The sequence below is a fragment of the Xiphias gladius genome, chromosome 12, assembly GCF_016859285.1.
Source record: "Xiphias gladius isolate SHS-SW01 ecotype Sanya breed wild chromosome 12, ASM1685928v1, whole genome shotgun sequence".
Taxonomy (NCBI): Eukaryota; Metazoa; Chordata; class Actinopteri; order Istiophoriformes; family Xiphiidae; genus Xiphias; species Xiphias gladius.
In genome coordinates, this window is record NC_053411.1 from 12,613,594 (window position 1) to 12,632,300 (window position 18,707).

At 44.1% G+C, this 18,707-nt stretch overlaps 4 protein-coding genes across 7 annotated transcripts; 2 read left to right on the top strand and 2 right to left on the bottom strand.

The window, feature by feature from the left end:
• Window positions 1-203: 203 nt before the first annotated feature.
• smim20 (small integral membrane protein 20) lies at window positions 204-2,293 on the bottom strand. Its single transcript, XM_040141470.1, has 3 exons — window positions 2,076-2,293; window positions 1,276-1,332; window positions 204-735 (listed from the first exon to the last, which is right to left on the bottom strand). The coding sequence occupies exons 1-3, from the start codon at window positions 2,182-2,184 to the stop codon at window positions 692-694; spliced, it is 210 nt and encodes a 69-aa protein (XP_039997404.1). The 5' UTR covers window positions 2,185-2,293; the 3' UTR covers window positions 204-691.
• man2b2 (mannosidase, alpha, class 2B, member 2) lies at window positions 1,366-9,191 on the top strand. Of its 3 annotated transcripts, none has more exons than XM_040141469.1 (19): window positions 1,366-1,490; window positions 2,731-2,877; window positions 3,163-3,268; window positions 3,358-3,530; window positions 3,771-3,886; window positions 4,207-4,384; window positions 4,501-4,699; window positions 4,818-5,008; window positions 5,145-5,310; window positions 5,726-5,862; window positions 6,458-6,738; window positions 6,831-7,022; window positions 7,113-7,356; window positions 7,491-7,601; window positions 7,684-7,876; window positions 8,026-8,172; window positions 8,320-8,432; window positions 8,556-8,673; window positions 8,893-9,191. In XM_040141469.1, the coding sequence occupies exons 2-19, from the start codon at window positions 2,737-2,739 to the stop codon at window positions 8,994-8,996; spliced, it is 2,910 nt and encodes a 969-aa protein (XP_039997403.1). In that variant the 5' UTR covers window positions 1,366-1,490; window positions 2,731-2,736; the 3' UTR covers window positions 8,997-9,191. The 3 variants fall into 3 exon arrangements, with proteins under 3 accessions (XP_039997403.1, XP_039997402.1, XP_039997399.1); XM_040141468.1 differs by lacking the exon at window positions 1,366-1,490 and adding an exon at window positions 1,732-1,843; XM_040141465.1 differs by lacking the exon at window positions 1,366-1,490 and adding an exon at window positions 2,321-2,568.
• A 622-nt stretch (window positions 9,192-9,813) lies between these two features.
• Window positions 9,814-12,903, top strand: si:dkey-19b23.7. Its single transcript, XM_040141265.1, has 8 exons — window positions 9,814-10,048; window positions 10,490-10,561; window positions 10,653-10,724; window positions 11,089-11,288; window positions 11,483-11,546; window positions 11,718-11,883; window positions 12,148-12,345; window positions 12,575-12,903. The coding sequence occupies exons 1-8, from the start codon at window positions 10,034-10,036 to the stop codon at window positions 12,697-12,699; spliced, it is 912 nt and encodes a 303-aa protein (XP_039997199.1). The 5' UTR covers window positions 9,814-10,033; the 3' UTR covers window positions 12,700-12,903.
• A 525-nt stretch (window positions 12,904-13,428) lies between these two features.
• si:dkey-19b23.8 (low density lipoprotein receptor adapter protein 1) lies at window positions 13,429-18,707 on the bottom strand. Of its 2 annotated transcripts, XM_040141451.1 has the most exons (4): window positions 18,664-18,703; window positions 18,445-18,527; window positions 15,933-16,662; window positions 13,429-15,331 (listed from the first exon to the last, which is right to left on the bottom strand). In XM_040141451.1, the coding sequence occupies exons 3-4, from the start codon at window positions 16,528-16,530 to the stop codon at window positions 15,246-15,248; spliced, it is 684 nt and encodes a 227-aa protein (XP_039997385.1). In that variant the 5' UTR covers window positions 16,531-16,662; window positions 18,445-18,527; window positions 18,664-18,703; the 3' UTR covers window positions 13,429-15,245. The 2 variants fall into 2 exon arrangements, with proteins under 2 accessions (XP_039997385.1, XP_039997384.1); XM_040141450.1 differs by having other exon boundaries at window positions 18,445-18,707.

Sequence of the window (18,707 nt, forward strand, 5' to 3'; positions counted from 1 at the left end):
AGTTAAAACCCTGTGCCTGTGATGGGGAAATCATAATTCAGAGTGATGTGTCCTGGAATAACTCGGTCTCTACTGTTTCCATTTGGGAAGATGATGTTGCATATTACTGGACATTGTCCCTCATCTGCTGAAACGTTTTTATCACTCCTGCATTAACTAAATCAAAATAAAATGTCAAAAGAGATTCTTGTGAATGGCGTGGGTAAACAAAACACCGTATTTTATTATAATTTCCAACAGGCTGCATACCAGAGCAGGGCTTTTGGAAATACAACAGTTTTTTCCAAAATATCTAAGATGCACAAACAGAACAATACACAGTTCAACAGTGTCTGTATTAAACAGGCAGCCATGGGGAGCCCCCTTGTGGATAAACATCGACCAGCCCCTCATGTCATTTTTTAATTTTTGGACATTTAACTGGATGAACTGGGGGTAGAAAGCACATTTGTGGTCATATTTTTGCGTCCCTCAACACAATATTTTACCCCATATAGCAAATAATTATATTAAGAAATCTTTAGGGAAATCAAGTTTAAGCTTTTAGAACTTTAAACTTTATTTATAGGATGAGGAATCACTCAACAACCAAAAATAAACTCATTCACTCACGCACCAAACACTCATCAAAAAAGGCATTCTCCATCAGCATCGTTGTCTGGAATTAGGGAAGGACAGCTGACTCTGGTCTTCATTTGCCTGCAGGCTTGAACGGATCAGACCATATCTTCACACCTTTGGGGAAAAAAAAAAAAGAAGATATAAACAGTGTCAGCAAGAAGAGGGTGATGTTAGACAACTGATGAGCCACTGAACAGCACATAAAGTAGTGGCTGTTTTTCTCACCACACCTTACATTTTTACAAAGCTTAACTTACTACGAGTGTGGCTCAACAAATAAGATGGGTTTCCTAAAAGTTTACATTCAGTATATTTTTGCTTGATGTTGGAGGGAATGAAATATGATGAACAGGACAAATACAAAGTTTTGTAAATTTACATTAATATATGTCATTCAGAAAGTCCAATACATACTGACCAATTTCGAAAGTTGAATAAAAGTGAAAAAAAAAAAAAAAAAAAAAGCCCAGCACACTGTCTCACTTAGTGCTATTATGTTCATTCAGGACGTTTCAGTCTACAAAACCTTCATCAGGTATATAATATACCTGTCATGTCGACTCAAACATCGTAAATAAATACACCAAATATACCATAAATGTACTGCAGTGACAAAACCACCCCCCCCTGTTTAAATCTACCATGTGCTCTTACCCACGGGTTGAACATCCTCCTGGTTGATTCCTGCCCGGTTCGTCTTCTGGACTTCTCCTAGCAAAGAGAGAACAGCACAGTACATTTAGTGGAAGAGCTTCTGGCCAAAATCAATGTCACAAACAAGCAGCTGGTTATTATCAGACTTAATTGTTCTCTCTTTTTTTTGTCTATACTGTCAGTAACACTAGAAGAAGTTCAGCCACAATTTTACCGTATGTCCTGACTACTGCTTTCCATCTGCGCTGGCCACAAATGGCCAGACATATGCTGAAACCATAACTACTTAGCTTAATGTATTTTCCTGGCATCATTCTATCTATGTCATAGTTGGTTTAACTACATTTTTATGGTTTATGGAAAACTGAAAGGAAACCTCTCGGTGTGCGGTGATAAACTTCTATTGCTGGGTGGACAACACTTTTTTTTCTATTTTTCTATTTTTATTTATTTTTTTTAATCTTTCGATTTGTTTAGAGCTTTCGTTGAATGTTTCGGGGGTCACAAATCCCGCAGTTCGTCGAGTTAAATCAATGCAAAAGGGCTGAGAAAGTGCCAGAAAACAAAGGTTAGTTAACTAAAAAAAAAAGTGCCAACACTTAAGAACGTATTAGCCAGCGTCTCCTAGCTAAAACATAACCTAGCTTAGTTTATGCTTTGCCAAGTAACGCAACAAGGAAGAGAATTAGCACAATGCTAATATCTTAATTCGCAGCAACATATTAAATGACGACAGGCTGGACACTGTAAACTGTCTTATTTATGTAACTGAAAGTGAGGGAAGGCTTTAAGCCACTTACTGTACTCTTCTTTATGCGTGAGCGGGTAGAAAAATATGGGGTAAAACGCAGCGGCAACCGCCGTTACAAAACCCCCGAATACTAATGCAATTCTGGTAGTTTTTGACATTTTTTATGTTACATGGGAGGATACGCTATCACCTCCAAACGTGCACAGTGTTTACAATGACTGTTTCCGGCGTAAAGGTCACCACAGGGTTTTAAACCGATTTGGTCCTTCTTGGTTTCCGTACTGCAATATTTTTGAGTCGTCAGAGTCACGTGCTGCAGCTCAACAATAACAAGGAAGAAGATTTTAGGCGTGATCGACCGCTTCGCCTCCTTTACGGGCTAAAAAAAAAAAAAAAAAAAAAAAAGGATGATAGTTTTACCTGTTATTGTGTTTGTTTACTGTTGTTGTTACCCCGATGTAGTGACGGGCGAGAACATGCCAATTCAGACATTTGTAATTCCTCACAGTCACATGGATGTTGGCTGGGTGTACACTATTCAAGTAGGTTTCCGTGTCTAGTTTTCTAATAAGGTGTTAAACTTCTCAAGCATATATAGTACAGCTTAACAGGTTCCTTTCACCACACTACTATAACTCATATGATAGGGATAAATACGTGTATTTTCTCTACAGATGTGAATTTGAGTGTGTATTTTCCCATAGGAGAGTATGCACGCCTATGCGGCCAATGTGTACACCAGTGTGACTGAGGAGCTGTCAAAGGCTAGAGACCGCAGGTTCATCGCTGTGGAGCAGGAGTTCTTTCGACTGTGGTGGGACACTGTGGCCACAAGCTCCCACCGGAGACAAGTAAGGACGCGTGATGAGTCACGACTCTGTACTGACATAAAATAATGCAAGATAGTCTCTGTAACTCACCGTACGCGATATATTTTTTTAAAGGGATGCCCCTGTGTTGCACTTACATAAAGTTTTGGGATATGCAAAGAGAGTAGTCAAAATCAAAGCAGCAGAGGCCAAGATATCCAAGTTTTAGTCTCTGTTTCTACAAGCTGGGTAGTTCTGAACTGATCTGAGACACCCTTTACATCCATAGTTAATATCTGACATGTTATGGTTTGGTTGGGTTTGTAGGTGCGACAGCTTGTAAAAGAAGGTAGACTCGAGTTCATCATCGGGGGCCAAGTGATGCACGACGAGGCTGTAACTGATCTACGCGATGAGATATTGCAAATGACAGGTGGTACTGCGCATTTCCCTGCCGCTGTAACCCACAATTCCAGTGACAAAGTCTTATGTAGTAACCCAGAATTTCACCCACTATTTCAGAGGGACACGGTTTCCTCTACGAGACGTTCGGGGTGCGTCCTCAGTTCTCCTGGCACGTGGATCCCTTTGGCGCCTCTGCCACCACGCCGGTCCTGTTCGCCCTGGCCGGTTTCAACGCCCACCTTATCTCACGCATTGACTATGACCTCAAAGACACCATGCAGGAAAAAAAGGTAGTAGCTGGTGCCTGCGTCTAAATGCAAATACCATGGCTAGATCTTGCTTACTATAAATCAGCGGAGGGAATAATTAAGAAGTGTATGAAAGTTAACGCAAGGAGAACATTTTTGAAGCTGTTTTCATACCATTTCAACAGAGATGTAAATTGGAATTGTTTTGCAATGTGTACACCTTATTTTGATGAAGCAGTAAATAGTCACTGCAAGTTGTTTATCTATTTTTTTTTTGTACAGAAACTACAGTTTGTATGGAGAGGTTCTCCCTCTCTAAGAGAGAAGCAGCAGATCTTCACTCACACTATGGACCAGTTTAGTTATTGCACTCCATCCCACCTGCCATTCTCAAACAGGTAGACCATGTTTAGACTCTTCACTGGCTCATACAATGTTCCCTATTTCTATGTTTATTTTCTGTGTTTTTCGATCTTCGTGTCCACTACTACAGGAAACTAATTTCATTCCACCAAAGCCCAAAGCTCGTAGCAGTATGTAAATTACTAATAACGTATTAGGATCATTGGTAACAGATACGCCTGTCTTACACTGTATACTGGAATAAATGAAATACTGAGTTGAATTTTAGCATAAATCCATTCCCATTTTAAAGGAAAAGTGGGGTATTATTGAATAGAAACACTGCAAAGTGTCATCAAAAACATTTTGTTTGCAGCTCTGGCTTCTACTGGAATGGAGTTGCCTTGTTCCCAGATCCACCTAAAGATGGAGTCTACCCCAACATGAGTCTGCCCGTCACTAAGAAGACAGTACACGCCTACGCCCAGACCATGGTGGAGAACATTAAGCAGAGGGCAGCATGGTTTAGGACTAACCATGTGCTCTGGCCATGGGTGAGTAAACAGAAACCCGGGATCATTTTATTTAGTATCAAATCCAGTTGAGTGTAGTAAATTTGTTAGGAAAAAAATTCTCTTACTTAAATGTTTGTTTGCTGCGTGTGTTTCAGGGGTGTGACAAACAGTTCTACAACTCATCTGTACAGTTCAACAACATGGATCCCTTAATGAAGTACATCAACCAGAACAGCAAAGAGTTCGGGGTGACAGTCCAGTATGCCAGTCTAAGTGAATACTTCCAAGCCATCCACCAGTCAAATCTTGTGTGGGAGATTCGGGGGAGTGAAGATTTTCTGCCGTATTCCCCTGGTGAGGATCTGTATCCTAAAACGCAATATGATGCATCAGCTGCTCACGTTAAAGGATGGAAGTGAGGTCAAAGCACAGTTTTCTTCATCTACTGTGGCTAAAATGTTGTATTTCCTAGAACCGTACCAGGCATGGACAGGATTTTATGCCTCCAGAAATGTTTTGAAAGGAGTGGCACGGCAAGCTAGTTCCCAGCTGCACGCAGCCGAGACTCTCTTCACTCGGTACCGAATCAGCTTCCCCGATGGACCTGTAGCTAAAGACTGGGCCCTGGACAAACTGAGAGCACTGCGCTGGGCTGTCTCTGAGGTAAACTGTCCAACTCCTGGACTCCTCTTATCAGAAAGGGATGACATGAAATATCACATTTTAAACACCTGCACAGGACACAGGTAAAAGCTTACAATTCCAACACCACGAAGTGTTATTTGGCGTATGCTTTTAGGTGCAGCACCATGATGGTATCACTGGCACCGAGTCGCCCAAGGTGGCAAACATGTACCTGCAGCATCTCATGCAGGCCATGATGGGAGTGGAGGAACTCGTCGCTGCGCTCTTTCTGCTGCCCCACAACCTTGACATCCCCAGCGTCCTCGGCAGCCACAGAAAAGGTGTTTGCAAGAGGACTGCGGCTTATTATAGCATGCTAATATTGGCGCAGCGCACCCCCTTAAATCATAAATTGTTGTTTGTTTATGGATCAAAGAAACGAGATAAGTGTTAATTAGTGAGTTTTAGAAGTGCTGGTAGGCATGATTTTTTTTTTTTAACTTTGGGGAGAGCCACCTTTTGATCTTCTCTACTAACTTGTGGAAAGAAAGCGAATGAGTGTATTTCATTTATTAGAAAAAGGCTGCGTCAAACTCAACATTCTCCATCAAAACATATTTAATAATACATAAAGGGCTACAGATTAGTTGTCGGAATAATTAATGCTTTGAACTAAATGCCAACGCCAGCATCAAGATCAGTCTCAAACAATCATTTGGGTTACCATTTAAATAAAGTGGTATCTCCTCGTGCCAGGTGGTCACCAGACTCTGGAGCAACATGTCATCGTTTACAACCCTTTGGCGTGGAACACCACCGCTATCATCAGCGTCACAGTAACCTTCCCGAATGCAGCCGTCTTTGATGATGATGGACAGCCTGTGCCCGCACAGGTATTATTATTAAAGCTGATAGTAACAAATGTTTAAACGTTTCAAGCGAAACTACAGTGTCTGTAGCTTTTGCTCGGCTGTTACAGGATACCGAGCAGTGCTGAAACATAGTGGAACATTAAGTAGAGAAGAGTCATAAAGTCACCATTATTTAAGTTGGCTAACACTGGCCACTATAGGCTACTGGTCATACCAGACCAAGTAAGGCTATTGCGGCAAAACCCATGGGTGTACAAAACCGAGCAATGATGTGTTGTATTGCTTATTAATTTAACTCTTGACTTGTAGGAGAAAAATGTGAAATGTCTTTATTCAGAAGTTACATGGTCTCTCTTTAAATAATGAATTCTAAAAGTATTCCTACCTGTCAATTGGCAAAAAAGTAACACATGATTCAGATTGATCAAATTCAAGTTATCAGGTGTCTGTTATACTAGATTTTAAAACTTTATTATGAGTTGAACAGTGACAAAAAAAACATTTACTGTCTGAATATTACTCATCCAGTTTTGTATGAACAAATTTGTTTTGCATTTCAGAAACAGAAAATCTAGTTAATATATACTGCGATCACATCATCGTCCCTCTGTTACAGATCCAGAGATCAGCGCAGTCCAATGTGACCTATGATCTTTTCATCGTGGTGGACCTGGGAGGCCTTCAGCACAGAAAATACTTGATTAAATTCCCGGACAAGCCGTGCTGCGCTCGGCGGTCCAAGTGTGGCTGGACTTATGAAGCTAAAGGGGTTCTGTTTGAGAGACGCCACGTCCAGGACTGGACAAAACCAGGGAGGAGGCTTCTACCAGTTCTGAGTGAATGTTACAAGCTCATGTTTGACCAGGATACCAATCTACTGCACAGCATCACTTATCTGTAAGATTTTCCATATTATCGCGCACTCGTTCTTTTTTTCTCTTGCGCTATTGTAACTCACTGACCTTTGACCTCTCTGGCATCCTTGGTAGTGAGGAAAAAAGGAGAGTAAGGATGACTCAGGATTTCTGGGAGTACCACGCAAATGGAGATGCTAAAGCGGGGCCCATCTCCGATAACTACATCTTCAGCACTAATGGTTCAGCTTTCCGGGCCTTCAAGGCTGTGGAAATGGAGATTATACCTGGGAAGATTGTGTCTGAGATCAGGCAATACTTCTACAGGTGGGTAAAAGGAACTTTTGGTTTTATCAGCACTTTTTTTTTTCTAATTGTTACTTTCACTCCTATAATTTAACAATGTGCATCTTTCAGGGAGGAAGGCGATAAAGACTACGCTTACTCAATCACCACCCGTGTCCCAGAATGTTTCGGGACCAGATCGCGGTGTCGTAGGCTGGAGCAGGCCTATTCGCTGGGGCCCCTTCATCTCAACGCAGAGGTCGTCCTCAGGACCAGCACTGCCCTGAAGAACAACAGGACCCTGTACACGGATGACAATGGCTACCAGATGATGAAGAGGCCATTCAGGAAGTTCACGCATAACACTTTAGCAAGAGTAAGTCCCCGGATAAAGTGGATTCTTCAGATTTAGGCTGCAAGGCATTTCCAGGACTTAAATTCTGCAACTGGTCCCAGTGAGTTTGAGTACTCTAATATGTACAGTGATCAGTATTAAAATGCGTTTTGTAGAACTACTTCCCCATGGTTCGGACAGCCTACATAGAGGATGATCTCAGCAGACTGGTGCTCATCAGCGAAAGAGCCCACGGTGTGTCCAGTCGGGCCAACGGACAACTAGAGGTACAAAAAGCAATGCAGGCACACACTCAGTTACTGTCCACTCAGACAGAAACATGTCAACAACCTGCCCCCCCCCCTCCAGGTCATGCTTCACCGCCGTCTTTGGAACAACTTGCCCTGGAACCTCGGCTACAACCTGACCCTCAATGACAGCACCGTTGTACGGCCCACCCTGTGGATGATGCTGGGCTCCACCAGTGCCACCTCCACGCTTTACCAGAGGGAGGCAGTAGAGCTGCAGCACAGGCCTCTCGTCATGCCCATAGACCAACCTCGTGAGTGCTCCTTTTCATAAGCCTGCATGACATCGAAAAAACAGGGCTGGCAAAAACACGAAGCATCACATTACAGTTGTTATGAATAGTACCTCATCCTTTCTCCCTGTATGTTCTATGCTGTGCTCCCCAATCTCTCGTACACCCAGAGAAGCCCTGGCAGGAAAAGGAGCACAGGGAAAGTTCCCCCGTGCGTTCAGTCGTTCTGCCGCCAAACCTCCACCTATTCAGCCTCAGTATCCCCGGATGGAACTACAGCTCTAATCACGACGTTCACCTCAGTCACGTACGCTCAGGTCAGCGGGGAGAAAATGCTGGACACGCGACAATCTGTCCATTCACCTTTAGGTCCTTGCTGATTTTTCTCTCCGAGCAGCTTTGGCATTTGTTTGTCTCCGGGATTCGATTATGTAATTTTATTTTTTTGTGCGACATGCACCTAGGTAAGGATCTGCACTCGGAGCCGGACTATGATCGGGTCCTGTTGAGAATCATGCATCTGTTTGAGGAGGGAGAAGATCCTGAGCTTTCAAAGCCGGTCACCATAAACTTAAAGGTACTGATTAAAAAAATTCAACTCAAGCTCTACGTATTAATGTCATGGTATTGTTAGATGCAAATCCTTGGATTATCATAATTTTAAATCTTTTTCTGGAATGGTTCTTTCCTGTATGAGCAGGCTGCTCTGCAGGGCCTAGGGGAAGTAAAAGTGCTGGAGGAGCGTTCTCTCACGGGAACCTGGGATATCACCAGTCTGCAGAGGTGGAAGTGGAGGACTACAGATAACCTAGAAACAAGTGAGACATGGCTGCAAACAGGAGAACAAAGTATATCGGGACTGATTACCTTCTGATCATGACCAGCCACAGTAATCCAATACATTTCGTTGGTCGAAAAGAGGTCCCTTTGTTACTGAAATGCCTTTTTAACAGACTTGCATCGCTATTTTACATTAAGCGAAGTGACAGCTTCTTCCTTTTTAAACACGTTGCCTGCCCTTTTTTTCCTTCTTTCAGATAACCAAAGGTGTTGGAGTTGTGGAGAAGAAACTTTCACTGTCACCATCTCGCCTAAAGAGATCAGGACTTTCTTCATCCACTTCGGTTCCGAGAACGTTTAGGCTGAACTGTCCTTTGTCTTCTGGGAAGATAGCCAATCTTTAGACATAATGTGACAGTGCTGTTAATCAATGCTCTTTTTGCACATGATGTTGATTTGTTAAGAGACACCGATGTTTTGATAAACTGTGAACATTCCCCCTTTGATTCCCTGTTGACTGTGACTGAATAAAGGGATTATTTTTGTCCTGTTCAAACGTCCGTGTCAGATGTCTGATTTCACTCACGGCAGGCCAACTAAGGCTACAGTAAAGTGTGTCTGATGGGGCCGAGTTGCATTTGCGTCGGCGCGTTCAGCCAGTCCTTGCAGCGCTTCAACATGAAGACTCTTAAAAGGCAGTGTTGTATTTGACTTGTTGCCAGTGCAGGGAGGTTGATCCAGGGGAGAAATGGCCGCTTCTCCTGATGCATTTTTGGAGGCGCTGCAGCCAAGACAAGGCGAACTGAGTGACACGAGCAAAAAGGCCAACAATAATTAAGACAAGGGAAAATAAAAGTTCTCTAAATAAGAGAAATAGTTTTATATGGAAAGATGGAAAAGCTTTACCAACATAGTGGGTTTTTTTAATCAAATTTTGCATCCAATTCAAAAATGACTCCTAACTTTTTTACTATATAGTCTATAGGCTTCGTTCTTAACAGACAGACATGGGAGTGTTATCGAGCCTCCCGCTGGTTGGTCAGTGACATTCTGGCTGCATTTCCACAACAAAGTCCAGAAATGATCAAGAGTGACCAGTTTTGCAGCAGTTCCAGACTGCAGCTGTGCCGGTCGAACGCAGTCCACCGATGTGGCCGCTAGGGGCGTCACACCCCCACCACCGGCCCCGACTTCACGGTGCAACCGACGGCGGATAAACCGAGCGGCAACACCCGAGGAGAACGACACCCCCTCGGTCTGCCCCGTGCGTCACCGCGGCAGACAAGCGGAGGGAGAGGGCGCAGCTCGAACAGCGGACTACGGGGTTTTAGTGCGGCGTGGCGCAACACGCCATGATCGCCGGGGCAGGAGACGACGTTGTCTGCGATTTGGATCAAGATGAGCAGCGGCAGTGTGAGTCCTGTTGTCTTTGCGGCGTGTGCTCTGTTGTCAGCTGCAGGGTTTCCGGCAGGGATCGCCACCGACGGGCTTTGTTGGGAGAGGCATTTTTTTGCCGCAAGTGCACGTTACGCTTGCATCGCGGTTCACGCGCTGTCCCTAATTGGCATCGCTTGTTTGTAACGGATGAAGTCTTTGTTACCGATAAGAGATGCGGGATGCTGTGAGGAGGCGTTGCCTGTGTTGCTAGGATACTAGACTGGGAGAGTGCTGGTGGGCCCCCGCTCGAGGGGCCGGAGGTTTATTAAAGATGAGGAAGATTGAGATTGTGAGATCCGTAGTTGTATTTTGCCTGTGACACTGATATACTTCTTCTGTGTGTGTGTGTGTGTGTGTGTGTGTGTGTGTGTGTGTGTGTGTGTGTGTGTGTGCGTGCGTGCGTGTGTGTTTGGATAGAAAAGAGAGAGGGAGCAGAAGAGGAAACTGCAGCACTTTCTGAGCGACCTGGCCCTGCTTGGATCGTTACAGGTTTGACCACACTGGCAGTGACTGCAGAGAAGATCACACGGGCAGTGTGCCGAGCGGTCTTGTGCACAAACGTGTTGTTTTGTCCTCGCAGGGCTTTAAATACTTCCAGCCTTGGCTCAGAGGGAAAGAGGAGCTGCTGCTGACAGTCGTCAACGAGGATCTGGTCAGTTTCTGTAGACAAAAGGCATCTGTGTGTTTAAAGAATATATCACTTTACGTAGAGTATATATTATACAATAGTTTTGTATGTGTGTTTGTTCTCCGTACACTATATAGTAGTATAGTGCAAACACATGCATCTCAATTTTCCAGTCAAAAGTTTAGAGGAAAAAATACAGAATTTTGGACCCACAGTCATAATATGTGATAAACTGTCTTGTATACAGTGCTGCCTGCTTTAGTTCATTGTCTATTCTTACTGTCTGGTCTTTACTACATCTGTCCTCCTGATGTGTTTACCAAACGGCACTTGAACGATGCCACAATAAGTGCCACCTTCCCTCTCCGTCACCCGTCCTGTCCTGCAGGGTTGGCGTTCCCCGGGCTTTGTGGTGTCCAGAGCCTCCTCCTACTCCTCCACCAGCAGCTGTAACAGCAGTGATGTCTCCCCCAGCAGCAGCTCCCCCAGCCTGGCCAGTCGCGGCAGCTCTCCCCTGCCTGGGGAACCGCCGGGCCAACGAGACCCCCGGCCGCAAACGCACGCCAAGGCGCAGCCGCAGACCGCCAGGTGCCTGATGCCACTTCTTTTAATTGTTTTTCCGTGCAACACACTCATACTCTCTCCTTGTTAAGTAAATGCGACCGTCGAGTCTTTAGCAAAGCAACTGATGAGATAAATGTCTGCAGGCCAGAAAAATAAATCTAGCTGCTTGCATGCAGACTTAAGATACACGTTTGTTTAACCTCTCTCTGTATTCTTAGGGACCCCAGCAGTGAGGAGCATCTTCTCCCAGCATCTCCCAGTGAAAGAGAGATAGCAGTACCTGTAAGTGCTTCAGCCACTCTTGATTTTGTTTACAGGGAAAAACAGCAGTCAAAGGACAGTTCAGAGTGTCGGGCACATTTTCAGAAAGCCAGGCCTGTTCTTCACCTCACCTCAAAATGTAACATTAACTTGCCCGCTCCGTCCCACAACCTCCACCTTGTCCCCCAACAGGAGGTGAACTGCACTCTTTTCTTATTGGCTGGCTACGTCAAGTACGGGCGCCCCTACGCCTGGATACGCTCCAATCACGAGCGCCTGGTTAACATTGGAGGCACCGATTCGATGGTCAGGGACACACCCATGAAACTCAAGTCCATCGCAGACTGGCAGACACGAGGTATGGAAACAATGTGCGGAATCCAAACAGGGGAAAGTTATTGTTTCACTGCACAGATTCAATAATTACACCATTTTCCATGAACTAAATTAGACGCAGATGTCTTAGCTTGAGTTTAACCTTCTTAGAGACTACTGTCGTTGTGGAGTAGGTTTGTGAAAAAAAACTTAAGGTGCCTTAGTCTTAAAAATGACTATTTTCGGCTGGATTTCTACAAATGTTTTATTAGAATAAAAAATCTTTTCTGTCCTTTTTATTTTACAGGCATTCGTGTGTGGGACATCGTCAGTGAGCTGGTGTGCCTGTGCACCGTTCCCTCTCCCTCAAACCCCTTCGCCCTGGACACGCGTTACATCAAAAGTCTTCCCCTCCCTGACCGGTTCCTCGTCACAGGCGCTCTCCTCAACTTCCTGGAGATGTATGTGGTGTACGGGAACCGGGACGAGCTGCACTATGACAAAGGTACGACTCTCATTTCAGGAAATTATGGGGTGCAACAGGTGGTGTCAGTATCTTCAAACCCCTGTACGTCACTTGGTTTCAATGCACCGTCCTTGTTATTGAAGCCGGCAGGTGGTGCTGTTTAGCTACGTTGCATAGAGATCAGACACGCGGCCCCAGTCTACCTTCTGCCACATTTCCAAGTCCTCAGCTCGTGTTTTCCATCATTTCATAGTTCTTCTCCTCTCAGTTGTAGAGGAGGTGAAGCCGCTGAGGCGTCTCCATGTCCAGTCCCTGCTGGAGCTACAGCAACGCAGGGAGACCTCCAGGCTGAGCGGCGGCCCGAAAGTGCAGGACTCTTCTGGAGATGAGTGACCAGAACTGTTCGTATGTGATCCACATCAAGATGAGATATCCTCGGTGCACTGTCATTAACTTCTTGCAGGAAAACAGAGACAGAAAATAGTTTCAAAATGTGTGAAATCTCCCCAGAAGGACTGTCTGTTGTTGAACTGTTTTATTTTATTTATTATTTTTTGGTACTTTGGTGTTTAATGAATCCATTTGCAAAGGTATCTAATAAGTAGATAATGAGTCTGTGTGACTCATGAGTGTTTATGTAACCTGTAACGGAAAAAAAAAATGCCCAAAGAGACCTCGTCACAATATTTGTACTGCATACACACTGTACAAGCGTGATGGTTTCGAGCCTGCACTGTCCAGCTGGAGCCGTATCTGCATCTTCACTACAGTTGGAAGGTAGTCACATGCATCAGATGTTTTGGAAATGTGAAAGCGCTGGAGAAATAACCCTGGGAAATGAGTCACATGACTGATCTTAAAAATCCCAGGACCTCTCTGAATGGCTTGCCCTGCCACCCCCAAACCCTTCAATCTCAATCTCTTCCTCTCCCATCCACCCACCCCCGCACAGTTAAAACAGGAATTCTTTTTTCATCAGGCCAAATATAACCTTTTCAAACTCGAGTGTTATATCCTGGACACAATCATTTATCAAGGTCAAAGCTGTAGTTAGCTGGTTAAATATTTTTCTTCTTTAAAGTTGCATGAGAACAACATGTAAAGACAAACCAAAATGTTGTATAAAAAGTTTTAATAATCATAAAATACATATTTAAATATGTACAATGACAAAACAGTACATTGATAAAATACATTTTAAAGAAGGCACTTTCAACCCCTTTTCTGAGATGAGGGTTTTGCCATTTGTAAAAGATACATCAAGGGGTACAAACCGTTAAAATTAACTGATAAAAACCAAGTGGCACATCAGTCAAAAAACACAGGCACCTTTCCTGTCACAAAGGCGACATCTCTAGCTTAGTTTTAGTCAGAAAACACAAAATGAGAACTGAATGGTAGCCTCAGGGTTTACCACTAATCCTCAAGTCTCTAATTTGTAAACCTTAAGACAGCAATCACCATCATGAGAGCATGTTATGCAATACTGCACATATCAATGCCTATAACCCTTACTTAAAGTGGACTTAAGTAGTTAGGGCACCTTTTATGGCTTTGGTAATGAGAACGAGTGGAGGACTCAAGAGTCAAAAGCACATTGTCGCATCTACTGACGAGACTGCTCCAAGTGCAGTGTCATCGGCGGACATGGAGAAGAATTTGGGGCTTTTAAGAAGATTCTCCATCTCAGATTTCCCCTATTGGAATGCAGGTGCACGGCCGCACATTCCTCACAGAGGCCTCCACATGGGAACACAGCGTTCCCAGTGTTCGGACACAAACAAACTCGTACGTCATAGCGGAGTGTGTTTTTTCCTCCCCACATAAATGCAAATAATTTATCGCTGTGGACAGTCGGGATCTGTTTTTCTGCAGGATGTTGCTGTAGTTTACAAGGGGGAGGATTTGGTTGACCTGCAAGTTCTGCAAAGGTCTACTTTGAAATTTACGGTGCAGTTGCTGGGGCTGTCATGCAATCCATAGAAGCCTCCTAAAATGCAGTAAGAAATGGTAAAACTTGGGATTTCATGAGTAGGAATCAAACTGATTTGCTCAGGTGTCAAATTTCACAGCTGGACACATTTGGAAAAATGCTCAGAAATTACTAACTGTAAATAACTGCATTTGTGTGCATTACAGACTATAGCTAAATTTTACTTCACTTTTCGTATGACATGCCAGCATTTTTCTCTGTATCTTGACAGTATGTAATCTTGGCCAAAACTTTCACAGCATAGATTAAAAGTGTGGTTTTGTCCATCCAATTAAAAAAAAAAAAATGAAGAGAAACACATTTGCTAGTGCCACGTGGTTCAAAAAAATAAAAATAATAAAATAAAATCATTATGACCTGTCACAAATGTCAGTTAAGTAAAAATCAGCTTTCAAAAATGTCAGAACTCTTGTCGCCGTCTTCTTCCAGTTTTGCCTGTGGATCATTTGGCCAATATCATTGTTGGTTTCATTGTCTCTTTCCAACAGACCAAACCCCTCGGTTGCTTCAGCATCAAGGAGACTCCTTTTAAAAAAAAAAAAAAAAAAACAAGCAGCCAACCAAAAAGAGCCACGGGAATTAATCCATCTGGTTCTCAAATCGCTCGCAGCCAGTCACAAGTCCTCACGCTGCTGTTGGCAGGTGAACAACGGGAGCCGTCAACAGCATCCTGTGCTTCACTGGACGCTACATTTGCAAAAGTCATCAGAAAACTTTGCTGCGTCACAAACCTCCAAGTCCATACACTCACTGACAATGGCAACATCCTCTCACAAGCAGAGTCCTAATACAGTATGTCCAAATATGGATGTTCCCATTGCCCAGTTGCATCCCCTTTGTCCTTCCTTCTGTCTTGTATTCACTCCCTCCCTCCCCTCAGTGCTGTCATCCTTGAGGTTGTCATTAGGCTAATGTGGTCCCACGTTTGGGGGGCTAAAGCCGGGGTTCAGTTCCAGCTGTCAGAGGCAGACCCCCGTCTGGTGATGGCCCTCATTGGGCTGCGAGACACGGAGCCTCTCTTCTTCCAGCGAACTGAGAAGGAAAGACACTGGGTCAGTGATGTTAGCGTGGCAGCTGCAAATGAAAAGCAAATACTGGTGTTTAAATATTAATTATGAGCATATAGCCAGCCCCAATGGTTTGTTCAACCTTGACTTTAAAGTGTTCTAGTGAGGCTATTCATTCACTACTGACTACTTCAACACTTGGTTTTCTTTACCTTTCACTGAATGTGGCTGAGGGCAGTGGCAACTATTCTGCCCCACAAAGCCAAAATGTAGCAAAATGCATATTTAATCAAAATTTAGCTCAAGACCAGAATCTAACTTTTGGACATCCATTAAACATAAATAAATAAAATAAAAATTTAATTTTGCCATAAAAATTGTATTTTTTGGGAAAAAAAAAACTACGATTTGCAAGAACTAGAAAACACTTCCCGTTTCTGCTAAAAAAGGTACCTAGCAAATCTCCCCTGACTCTAGTGGAATTCACATTTTTTGATGTGATCATGTTACCTTAATATCACATGTATTTAAAAAGATTAATTTATTCAACTAGCTCATTTACAATTTATAATGTGTTACATAATTGCCGCTCTCTGCCTTCATATGGCAGTACTTTCATATCTCACCTTTTCCCAGACTGGCGGGCAGGGTGGAGCTCTTCGTGTTGGCGGGGGAGCTGGACGACTCCTCTACACGTTTCCCCTTCACCTCCCCCGGCGTCAGCGTGGCCGAGTCGTCCTGCTGCCAGTCGCTCAATGCCCGCTGGAAGGAATGAGCCAGACAGGCCGTTATGTCCCGTGCCCGCTCTGCCCGGCTGCACCAGAACACCCGACACTGCAGCTGCTGCCCGTGATGCTTGCAGATGTACAGGAAGACATTGGGCCGGTTGGCATCGGCAGCACAGTACGCAATGTCCTGCAGGTATGTCTTAGTCAGCTGCCGACCTGTGCTCAGCTCCTTGACCTCGACGTATCTTGGGCGCACCACCAGGGCGTGATCTTTGCTTGGCTTCTTCCCATTAGCAATACCCTCTAGCAAGTGGTTAATAGCATCCTGGGCCTGCTCTCGATCCAGAGAGAAGATTTTCTCTGTGCCCAGGTAGTGGACTTTGAAGAGAGGATCACCATGGGACAAAGACTCTGTGCGGTCGCGGCGAAAGCGGCGACGTAATGCAGCCGGAGAGTTCTTAAGGGTCTGCATGAGGTGGAAAGTGCTGAGCGACATGATGCGCTTGAGGTTGGGTTTGGGTTTGGAGGAAATTTTAGCTGAGGTGTAACCGCCTGTGGTCACTGGTCCCTCTCCCACTTTTCCACCTTTCTTCTATAAATCGAAGACAGTTGCATCCACAGCTTTTATCTAAAAAAGAGGCAGATAAAGACAGCGGCATTAGCGGGTCCATTACAAAGATGCATGAATAATTGAGCGAGACAGATGCTTAAGCTTTGTTCAAAGTTAAATAAGGTGAGGGAGAGACTACATCCTGGAAATGGCCTGTTTTGGCACCAAGGATTTTCTTAGGCAAGAGGAAACTCTTCATTTTACCACTGTTTGTGCAATCTCATGCTTACAACTCCTTGATGAGGAAAGAAGAAGGGAAAAAAAAAAAGAAAGTACTGCAGCATGGAAAAACAAGAGGCCACCAAACAGGATTAGTAATGTAAGTGACGCATTCAGTGAGGAATATTCATTGACCACAGACACCAGCCATTAAATATTTACAGTCAGGTTTGGCTCGGGCTTTGTCCTCACATCAGTGAACCCTGAGGAGACGTACAAACACGCTGATGGGCTGGAAACATGCCAAAATAAATGGAAGGTTACTGTAGCACATAGGTGACAAAAAGGCACACAGAACCTTCTTTAAACTCAACCCCACGCTAATTATTACAAACAACACTCATCACCATACTATTAGTTACTGGAGGACTTAAAGATGTCTGTGACCTTGCTAACTCAAGTCTTATGCAACCACGTCTGGGCCCCCCATTGTCTCTCATCCTACAAACTCTCAGAACCGCCTGTTCTCCATTGTGTTGCACTTTATTTTTTCCCCCGTTCTCTTTTCTTGGCCATTCTTCAACATCCTAGCTCCCTCCTCAGAAGTTACTTGCAGACAGAACCGCCGACTGTTCTAAGGTGGTGACCATTGTTAGTCAAGCCCCTGTGCAGGAAACAGCTTTGCATTCCCCCCCAAATATTTCTCCCACAAACAATGGCATGCTTCTGCGAATGTGTCACATCTCAAAAGAGGTGCAGGTTGACCAGGGAGCCTAGGACAATCCAGAACATGCACATGTACACGTGTAAGGTTAAGGTACTGAAACCACAACATTCACTTGGAAACACAGTACACACAGGCACCTATTCTGCATTAAAATATGGCTACTGAACATCGCTGGTCCAAATTCCCATCCAGTGTCCAGACCTCAGGTGCATCAAATTCGCTTTATATAACCTGATCAAACAACTATCCCTTTGTTTTCTGACTCATTCAAAGAGCTGTTAGATCCGAAAGGTTCATCCTGTTGTTGTTGTTAAACGCCTTTTGGGCATTTCTGCTGCTGCTATTTTTAGATTATTGGCCAACACTTTATGCAAAATATGGAGCAAAAAAATAATCTATTCAACAGAATGTCAACTAAGAGGCATTCTACAGTTAAAGATGCATCCAACAAGGCAGAACTTCACATGAGGAATATGGTTCACCTAATATTCTAGCCTTCTTCCACCAGAATAGAAAGAAATTACTAGAGGAATGGCAAAACAATATTTGAAAGCTTGACTTTGTTTTTTTTTTTAAATGGTGTTCCTTCCTTTTATGCCGAATTAACTACCAGAGCCTGGTGATTACTTAAAACAGCTCAACCATATAATGTTCGACATACAATCTCCGGAATAAGCGTGATAACATGAAATTGACAGATTTTAGCGCGTGGTTCGTCGTGCTCCGGAGCCATCCATAGAACTCCACACTTCGGGGTAGAAAACTGATAACACGCCGTCAGAATCCATTTACGTTTCTCAGGAGATAATGCCGAGAGGCATAAAAAAAAGGTTTAAGGATCGTGTGTGAAATGAAGCTGAATTTTAGGCGTGCTATTTAAAATATCCTCCGTACTTTCTCAAATGTGTTTTTACCTGTGCTCAGTTTCATGCAAACGATGTCCTCGTGCGCCTCAGGTGAACCGCGGAGCCCCGTGATGTCTAGGGCAGGTGGACGTCTGCTATCCGGCACGTTCGGAGAAGAAAAAAATTATAAAATAAAAAGAAATTCAGGTTGTTCTCTGAGCACCAGCGTCCCCTTCGCACGCAAATAAACGGCAGTCAGGCGGACGCGGAGTGAGACAGCTTACGTACAAGACGGAATCTCGCGCTCCCTCTTTTCTCGCCGGCTCGGCGTG

Bases quoted from the DNA above. Each gene is read 5' to 3' on its own strand.
- man2b2 (XM_040141465.1), top strand. From the start codon at position 2,434: ATGATAGTTTTACCTGTTATTGTGTTTGTTTACTGTTGTTGTTACCCC. The intron at 2,878-3,162 runs GTAAGGACGCGT...TTGGGTTTGTAG, and splicing joins CAAGCTCCCACCGGAGACAA to GTGCGACAGCTTGTAAAAGA. The intron at 6,739-6,830 runs GTAAGATTTTCC...CATCCTTGGTAG, and splicing joins CTGCACAGCATCACTTATCT to TGAGGAAAAAAGGAGAGTAA.
- si:dkey-19b23.8 (XM_040141450.1), bottom strand. From the start codon at position 16,530: ATGTCGCTCAGCACTTTCCACCTCATGCAGACCCTTAAGAACTCTCCG. The intron at 15,332-15,932 runs GTGAGATATGAA...TTTCCTTCTCAG, and splicing joins GCCCGCCAGTCTGGGAAAAG to TTCGCTGGAAGAAGAGAGGC.
- smim20 (XM_040141470.1), bottom strand. From the start codon at position 2,184: ATGTCAAAAACTACCAGAATTGCATTAGTATTCGGGGGTTTTGTAACG. The intron at 1,333-2,075 runs GTAAGTGGCTTA...TCTCTTTGCTAG, and splicing joins CACGCATAAAGAAGAGTACA to GAGAAGTCCAGAAGACGAAC. The intron at 736-1,275 runs GTAAGAGCACAT...TTTTCCCCAAAG, and splicing joins GGAGGATGTTCAACCCGTGG to GTGTGAAGATATGGTCTGAT.
- si:dkey-19b23.7 (XM_040141265.1), top strand. The intron at 11,289-11,482 runs GTGCCTGATGCC...CTGTATTCTTAG, and splicing joins GCGCAGCCGCAGACCGCCAG to GGACCCCAGCAGTGAGGAGC. The intron at 11,547-11,717 runs GTAAGTGCTTCA...GTCCCCCAACAG, and splicing joins AAAGAGAGATAGCAGTACCT to GAGGTGAACTGCACTCTTTT.